Genomic DNA, 9,958 nt, shown 5'->3' with positions numbered 1-9,958 from the left:
TTTTTTTAGTAATGGTAGTATGTGCTTAACATTAAAAATAACTTTTATAATTTACAATATATTACATTAATATTAGCATTATTTTTGTTGTTTTTAAATTTTTTCTACATATTAATATTATATTAATATTATAAAATTTATGTGTAAAAAATAATATTCTCTCTGTCCCATATAATTATCTCTATTTTTTATTTTCGTTCGTCCCACATAATTTGTCTGTATTTTCTATTTTCGTCCGTCTCACATAATTTGTCTCTATTTTCTATTTTCGTTCGTCTCACATAATTTATCTCTATTTTCTATTTTCGTCCGTCTCACATAATTTGTCCATATTTTCTATCTCCGTCCGTCTCATATAATTTGTCTCTATTTTCTATTTTCGTCTGTCTCACATAATTTGTCTCTATTTTCTATTTTCGTTCATCCCAAGTAATTTGTCATTTCTTTTTTTGAAAATATAATTATACACTTTAATTATATTTTAAATTTTAAATTTTTTAATTTTAATTAAAATATTTAGTAATTTTAATCTTAATTTATAATTATTTTTATTATATAATAATTCTTTTGTTTACTAATATATTTCTTAATTACTTACAAATTAAATTTTACTTAAATTCTCGTATCAAAATAAATAAAAGGATATTATGTGGAAGCGGATGGAGTAATATTTAGTCAAGCAATGGAGAACATTTATTTTTTTATTGAAATAGAGGAAAGAAATGATGATGCGGGTGTGTAAAACAATAAAATAATATAATACTCCCTCCGTCTACGGATAAAATATATATTTACTTTTGGTGCGATATTTAAGAAATAATAATATTTTAATTATAGTGAGTAGTTAAAAGTAATGTAATGACATTTTTGCCCTTACTTTTTGGTATAAAAGTAATGATGTGATGTAAAGTAAGGGTATTTGTAAAAAAAAATAAGGTACCTAATAAAATATTTACTTTATAATTGAACATGGCAAAATAGAAATGTGTATACATTGTAACTGGACGGAGGGAGTATTTAGGACGTGTTTCTTCGAGGCAAGTTTGGAGAAAATTCCTCAAACTAGGATGTTCCTTGTTCGCAGACAAACTGCAGGCAAGCCGCTTGCGTGTGTTTGTTTGTTTTCCTTTTTTTTTTTTTTTTTTTTTTTTGTATTTATTAAAATTATAAATTCAAATTAAAAATTTTATAATAATTATAATTTAATAAAATATATACAATATATATATATGTCATTTTAGAGAATAAAATTTTTTATAATATAAATAAATAAAAATTAAAAATATATATGTAGATATAATATAAATTTATAATAAAATTATAGAAATTGATTCACATTTATATTATTATATTTATTACCCATCGAATCAATATATATCAAAACCCTCAAATTCAAATCAAACATATACACAAAATAAACACAAAAATTCAAATCTATCTTAAATTTTAAATAAAAATCAAACTCAAACTCAATTTTTCTCAAACCAACCTAAAGAAACACACCTAGTTAAGCGACGGGAGAAAATATATTTTTTATTGAAATAGAAGATAAATATGATGAGGCGGGTGTGTAAAAACAACTTTTGTTTAATCTCTTTGATGTAGTCATGAAGATTCCTTACTGGTTCGAAGTACTTTTGTTAAATTGTTAAAGAGTTGACTGATGCATTTTGAAATTTCTCATTGCATTACAGGTAGCATTTGCATTGGCGACGGTTTAAATCCCAACCGCAACAGGAGCGGCCGGGCATGTTACATGTAAAACCGGGCGGTCGTACGAAAACCGGTCCCGCCCGGCCCCACTCCGGTGCCTACGGCGGGCCAAGTCAAGCGGATGTAAGTTTCCAACAAGTGTTTTTGTCGTTGACTTGGATGCAGAGTTGACGTCAACATCGTTACGTCAGGCGACAAGTCCCTTCATCTTCCACGAAACTCCCCTCCCTTCTTCCTCGAAGCTTCCTCACTCCGTTTCAGACTCAGACTCAGACTCACTGTAAACTTCCTTAACAATCACTCTTCCTCTTTAATGTGTGTATGTGTATTGTATATATCTCCCCATTGCTTTCCTCCACTAAGAGTTTCCTTTTCACAAATTAGATCAGAGCAGAGCACCAATGGCGGCCAAACGCTTCTTCCATGACGACGACGACGACGATCAATCCAACCATAAACGACCGAAAACCAGATTCGCTTCGTAACCTCTCTCTCTCTCTCTCTCTCTCTAGATATATGTGTGTACTGTGTATAGAGATCATGAGGAATTGTTGATGATTGGATTTGGAATGTTGAATTAATATGTCAGTGTGATCAGAGAAGTGGTTATGGTGAATTTCTTCGAGAATTTCTGCTCCGCCTTGGAACCTATGCTTCGGAGAGTGGTATGTATTTATGTATTCATTCATTACACATATATATATATATATATATATTTACGGATTCTGCTTTGAGTACGGTTAGAATATGAAACTGATGTAATGATATACAAATTCTCTAAATAAGGTAAGAATAGTACAAATTTTTTGCTTCTAAATATATTTTAACACTCCTCATCAAACTCAAAATTTGATCCAAAAAATTTGAGTTTGTCAGAAGTGAGCGAAAAAATATAATCGAGATCTTTCATGTATTTGAATTCGTCAAGATTGACTAAAGGTGGTGTAGTCGTCCATTGGATCAGAGTCAAAAGTAAAACTCTCAACAACATTAGAGTTGAAAACATGATTCGCTCGCTAACAACGGAATTAGAGCCGAAAACATGGCTCGCTCACTCTATTAAGCTAAAGTCGGAAACAGACTCGCTCGCTCACAACAGAGCTAGAGTTAGAAATATGACTCCCTCGCTCTCAATAGAGTTAGAGTCGTAAATAGGACTCTCAATGGCGTTAGAGTCAAAAGTAGACTCTATCAGTGGAGTAGTAGAGACGGAGATAATATGAAAATAACAACATGATCGTCGGTAGAAGCAAATACATTAATAAAATATAAAAATATATACTAGATATAACGGGTTATGGAGGTATACCGAGAGAATTTGGCTCTGTTACTATGTTATAATTTGATTTTGATACCATAAATATAATTTATTGTTTCTAAATATATATTAATAAATAACTTAGATTTCGATACGGTGAAATCTATCTGATTGATCCATTAGGTTAGTGAAGAGGTGGAAAATGAGCTGAGGCGGCGGAGAACCGCCACCGGTAACTGTCCGATTTCGAGGATGCTACCAGACTCTGCGGCGGAGCTCTGCTCCACCACGACGGCGATGGCGACGGCGAGTCTGCGGTTGGCGTTCACGCAACGCCTCTCGCTCCCGATCTTCACGGGGACGAAGATCGTCGGCGCCGACGGGAACTCTCTGCAGATGGTCCTTGTGGACGCGCAAGCCAATAAGATTCCCCATGCCGTCAAGGTGGAGATCGTGGTGCTCGACGGCGACTTCCCCAAGGACGACGCGCCGTGGACGGACGCCGACTTCGATAAAAGCATCGTCAAGGAGCGGACCGGCAAGCGCCCGCTCCTCGCCGGCGACCTCTGCATCACCATGAGAGACGGCGTCGCCTCCGTCGCCGGCGACATCGAATTCACAGACAATTCGAGCTGGATCCGCAGCCGCAAGTTCAGGATCGGCGCCCGAGCGCTACCTTCCACCTCCACTAGTACAGAGGGTGGTGCTGGTGGTGGTGTGATCATACATTCCGCCATCACTGAACCTTTCGTCGTCAAAGACCACCGCGGCGAGCGTACGTACTGCAAATTACTAAGAACCAAGTCCATCTATATATATATATATATATATGATATCCTTGAATTAAGAATGAATAGGTGAGTGTTTGTGATCAGTGTACAAGAAGCACCATCCGCCGGCGCTGGAGGACCAAGTATGGCGGCTGGAGAAGATCGGGAAAGGCGGCGCGTTCCACCAGAAGCTCGCGGCGGAGGGGATATCAACAGTCCAGGACTTCCTCAAGCTCTTCCATGTCAACCCCAATAAACTCAGGAAGGTAATAAACTCTTGATAAACTACTTACGGTCCTAATTAACAGAAAGCTCGTATTTAAAAAAAAATATTATTTATTATTATTATTAAATTTTAAAATTAAATTTTAATTTTTAATTTATATTTTTTTTTCATAATTATCTAATTTAATTTTAAAATTAAAATTAAAATTCTAATTATATATATATATATATTTTTATTTTTTCTTTCATGTTTCACCCTATTTTTTCAAATTTATTCGTTGTCTACTTTTTTTTATCTCATATTATCTAGCATTGCGTTCACCAACTCAGACCAAACCTGACCAAACCTGCCTCACTTTCTCTTTTATCTCTTTCATGGTCCTTTAATCCTTTTCATTTTTCGAACTTTTGGATATTGCTCTTTCATCTTTTTTTTTTTTTTTTTTTTTTTAATTTCTGAAATTGATATTATTCAAACCGTCACGTTCAACCTCTTATTAAAATATATTTTACTCATGAGTTTATACGACCTATAAATTATTTTTGCTCAAATCCCAAAAAAGTCAGAGATGTCCGATATATATATATATATATAGAGAGAGAGATAAATATGAATGAGCGGCATGGCGTGGGTGCAGATTCTGGGCGGCGGGATGTCGGAGAAGATGTGGGAAGCAACACTGAAGCACGCCAAGGAGTGCGTGGTGGGGAACAAACTGTACAAACTGCACGCCGGCGACTGCACGCTCACCTTCAGTCCCGTCTGCCAGCTCATCGGATTCGAGTCCAACGGTCAAGTGCTTCACCACCACACCCATTTCAGAACCACCATGCAAACGGTAACTTCTTCTCTTCATTTTAATCTTCCTGCATATATTATACATAAAAGCAGCTACATAGCATTTGAAATTGCCTTACTTTAAATATATTACTACGTCCTTTCCGTAAAAAGAGCGATATTTTTTTTTACACGTAAATTTTTTAAATAATAACACTTGTGTAATATATTGGAAGTCGTGAAAGTATTAATCATGTTAAGTAAATAGTAGATTATTGAATTAAAAAATAATATTTTTTTTTAGAGAGAAGGAGTAACATATTTTAGAACAGAGTATATACATAATAATGCAATTGTATGCAGATTAATTATATACATATAGGTTCAGTTGTCTTACTCCTGCCCCTTCTGCTGACCAATCATCATCCTCCATCATGTGTATTTAAAAATTTTTATATTAATTTTTTTTGTTTTAAAAATACACTTGACAGATAATGATCGATCAATATAAGAGGAGCTCAATACATTAGGCAAGACAACTGAACTCATATATATATATATATAAATACATACAATTAGCAAGACTGATGATTAAAAATTGCAGTGCTATTAGGCGAATATGATGTACACTATTACATTTTTATTTATAAAAAATAAATAGTAATTCCGTTAATTTGTTCACCTTATTTGGACACAAAATTCTTGATATTTTGTAATTAATAAATAGTTAAAAAATATATTAATAAAAATAATTATGATGTAATAAAAATAATTATAGGTTAAAATTAAAATGACTAAATAGTTTAATTAAAATAAAAAAATTTTAAATTATGAATTTTTAACGGATCGAAATATAAAGAGTATGACAAATTATGTGGAACGAATAAGGAAGTAATAAATTAGATTATGTGGACAACTTTTTACTTTGGATAAATTTGGATACAAGGTTCATTCCTATCCACGTTAGCACTGTGTGGGATTCTTAATAGTCATTACTTTACAGTGATTATAGAGTAAAAATAATAAAGTCAAACTTAAAAAGAATACAACCTTTATTATACTCCATCCGTCCACCTAGAAAGTATATATATTTTTTATTTTAGGACGTCCAATTAGAAAGTAATTATTTCATTAAATACCTCATTTTTTTTTCCCACAACTATTTATATTTCACATCACATTATTACTTTTATACCAAAAAAGTAAGGGTAAAAATATAAATATTATATTGAAATTAAAAAAGTATTAATTAATAATAAAATATTTATTAATTACTATAATAATGATTATGTAGGCATATATAGAAAGCTTGGTGAAAGATGCGTATGCAAAATGGGATAGACTGGAGATAGTAGAAGGACCGCTGCACCAAACCCAGCCACTACTGCTAACCCAAGGTAACAACAACCAATTTTTTTACATTTAATAATACTAATATTTTTTCTATTATTCTAATTTTTATTTCTTTATTTTGCTCTCATAAAAAAATATGTTGTTTTTTTCTAAGTATATAATTATGTTACTTTTTGTATTTATGTTTTACTATAAAAAATTTTAAAAGTTCAAAAAAAAAAAAAAAAGATACACATTCATATTAAAATATGTGTTCAAAAATTTAAAGTATAAAATTAAATTACAGATATTTGAATTTGAAATTTTATGGTGATATCTAAATTTAAGCTGGATAAGATATTTTGAAACTATATATTTTAAAAAATTGCTATATGTAGCCAACAAATAAAATCAAATACAAGTTATGTTATTTTGGAGTTTAGTATGATTTTTTATTTTATTTGAATAGTGTTTAAATATTTTATTTTTTTTAGAAAATATATATATGATTTATAAAAATAAAAATAAAAATCAGAATAATTATATAATAAAAAATTAAAATTAAATTATAAAATAAATATTTCATTCGTCTGATTTGAAATGACTATTATTTAAGGTAAATGATTTAATTAGTTAATAATAGTAAATTATGATACTATTTTATTATATTTTTATATGAATAATATTGTTAGTAATTTTAAATTAAGAATTAATATATAATTTAAATAAATTTAAAATATGTGTTTGAATATTTTAAATAGTATATTTCAATAAAAAATATATGGAATATGAATATTATTTTGTGAAGAATGAAATTTTAAATATTATAAATAAATAGAAATATATTTATTTATTTATAATTACGATAAATTTATTTTATTAAAAAAAAGGAAGTTATGAATGTAGATAAAAATATTTGTTTATTGATGAGAGATAGAAATAAAAAGATTTTAAGTGAGTGTCATATAACATGTGATATTATATATTATAAAATTAATTAAGTTGATTTATATTTGTTAAGTATATTTAAATTTAGTAAATTATACAAAAAATAGAAAGTGGGTTAGACAAAAATAAAAATTGAAACAAGTGAAATGGGAAAATTTATAACGTTTTCATTCTGGTTTTTGGTTTTTAATAGTAAAATTTATATAATAAATAAAAAATTAAGTGTTTGATTTAATATTTTAAAAAAAAAATTGAGAATAGGAAAATCAAAATTAAAACCTTACAATTAAACACACCCTTTGATTATCCCATTTTTTAATCTCCATCATAAGAGTACAATGTACTTAAATACTAGTAGAAATTTCAAATGTTTTCTTTTTTCTTTTTCTTTTTCTTTTTAAAGTTTAGTTTTAATTTTTTTTTACCATATAACTATTGTAATGTATTATAATAATTTTTTTTTCATAAATAATTATATTTAAACCTTTGTTTAAACAAAAAATTTAAATTCTAAATCGGACCCTTTGATATGGAACTTCTTTTAAACATGTTTTAAGTAAAATAACTAAAATGGTAATAAAACTATCATTATGCCATAATATATAATAAATATTTTTATTATCTCTCTTTTTTTTAAAAAAAAAAAAAAAAAACCCATATGCATAAAAATTCTAGAAAATAAATTTTATAAAGAATATAATTGCTTGTAATGTGACTAGCTACATGTATGAATGCATAAATAGATCTTTTTAAACTACTAAAAATAAATAAACACTCATGAGAAGCACATTTTTAATTGTACATATACAAAATTAGAGTTACAAGACAATTTCTATCTCATTATTTTATTTTTGCGGTAGGTACAGTAAAAATGCATTTAATCTACACTAATTTTACTCCAACTATAAACTTCAATTTTCGCTAAAAAAATATATTCCTTATATATTTTTCTTTGATATTATTTTATATAACTTTTTATATTTATAAATTACACCACAACTTTAATCTATTTTTACAATTAACCCATATATATATATAATTACACATTATATATCACTTTTCGAAAGATATAATTATATATCACTTTTTAAAAAATAAAATTATACATTATTCTTAAAAAAAATAAAATTATGTCACTTTCCAAAAAATAAAATTATATATTATTTTTTAAAAAAATAAAATTATACAATATACCAAAAAAAAATAACAAAAATACACAACACGATAGAAATATCACATAAACTCCACTCCAAAAATAGAGTAGAGTGTACAGTATTATTCCGAAAATGAAGTAATAGGGGGGAGGGTGGAGGAATTTGGGGATGGATTGGAACTCTCCCCCCATTTTTGACACAACCCACTGCATTTATTTTATTTTATTTTTTTTTTTGGAGTTGTTCTAAGAGCCAATGGAAATAAATTATATATATATATATATATAATAGGTGAAGTGACGGTGGAACAATATTCGAAGGAGGAATATTTGAAGGAAAGTGAAGCAAATTACTCAGATGAATCAATCATCTATGGGGATTGGAATATTCCACATTAATTAATTAATTAATTAATTAATTCCCGTTCTCAATCACCACGCGAGTGTGTATATATATATATATATATATATATTATTTGATTTAGTTGTCTGTTCTGGTTTCATCATTTACATTGTTTGTTTCTTTCTGTATGTATTGTGTAGAAGTAGAAGTAAAAAGAAAATAAAATTAGTTGTACATTCCTTTTGAGTCAGTCTCTTTATTATATACTTCTATATTTTATTTTTTATATAACACTCTCTTGTGTTTTTAGTAACAATGCACAAAAACACTCGTGTTTTATTTATTGCGTGAAATCCTTTTTTATTAATGTCAAGTTTGTACGAAGCACTTTCATTGTCCAAAATTGATATTTTATTTTAAATAAAGACCTAAATTACGTAAGTTTTATACAAATAAAAAATGCAAAATATGTTAAATTTTTTTTTTTCATAAAATAAATAAATAAATAATTGATTATTCTTTTATTTTATAGTTTTTAAAGACAAATTGTTATCTGATTTTTATAAAAACAATAAAAATAAACTATTGATCAATTATTTATTTATTTTATTCAACAAGATTATTTAAAATATTTTACATTTTTTATTTGTATAAAATTTGCGTAACTTAGGTATTTATTTAACATCAAATATCAGTTTTGGACAAAGAAGGTATTTGTACAAACTTTACATTAACACAAGGGAGTTTTCCCCGAAAAATAAAACATATGGTGTATTATGCATTTTTACTAAAATACAAAACAGTGTGTTATAATTTACCATTTATCTTTTTATAAGACTATACTATAATTTTATAATATGACTAAATACTATTTAAACACAAAATACAAATATAAACCAAAATAAATACACCCTAATTGTTCATGGCTTTTGTTTCTACTTTCTCATTTTTCGTACATTCGGATTTATGTGCTATTGTGATTTGGTGTTGGTTGAGACTCCTATTTTATATTAAATTTGTAATATTCCCTCCGTCCTATAACAAAGAATCTATTTTTTCATTTTAGTCCGTCCCATAACAAAGTATCTATTTCCTTTTTAAGCAATTATACTATCTACCTAATATTACAAATATCCTTACAACTTACAATATATTATACAAATGTCATTACATTTATATCACACATACTAATAAGGTTATTTTAGTCATTTTTACTTTATTCCTACTATATTCCAATGTAATACTAATATTTCTAAAATTACGTGCAAAAAATAAATGAATATTTAGTTTCGGGATGAAGGGAGTATGTTATTTTGTGGCACATACGAATGTAATAGATGACTGCCAAAATCTTTTTAAAAAGAAAAATAATAATAATTAGACAATATTTTTAACTAAAAATTTGAATTCCACATGTATATATATATATATATGAAGG

At 28.0% G+C, this 9,958-nt stretch overlaps 1 protein-coding gene across 1 annotated transcript; it reads left to right on the top strand.

Moving 5' to 3' along the window:
• The first annotated feature begins 1,987 nt into the window (after window positions 1-1,987).
• LOC127262797 (protein SAR DEFICIENT 1) lies at window positions 1,988-8,757 on the top strand. Its single transcript, XM_051291626.1, has 7 exons — window positions 1,988-2,194; window positions 2,303-2,378; window positions 3,155-3,746; window positions 3,847-4,007; window positions 4,605-4,805; window positions 6,039-6,141; window positions 8,470-8,757. Exons 1-7 carry the CDS (start codon window positions 2,115-2,117, stop codon window positions 8,574-8,576), a joined length of 1,320 nt encoding a protein of 439 aa, XP_051147583.1. The 5' UTR covers window positions 1,988-2,114; the 3' UTR covers window positions 8,577-8,757.
• Window positions 8,758-9,958: the final 1,201 nt, after the last annotated feature.

This window comes from Andrographis paniculata, unplaced genomic scaffold, assembly GCF_009805555.1.
Source record: "Andrographis paniculata isolate CXL003 unplaced genomic scaffold, ASM980555v1 Contig66END, whole genome shotgun sequence".
In the NCBI taxonomy this organism is placed as follows: Eukaryota; Viridiplantae; Streptophyta; class Magnoliopsida; order Lamiales; family Acanthaceae; genus Andrographis; species Andrographis paniculata.
Note: the sequence above shows the minus strand (reverse complement) of the source record. Positions and strands in the feature narration are given on the sequence as shown.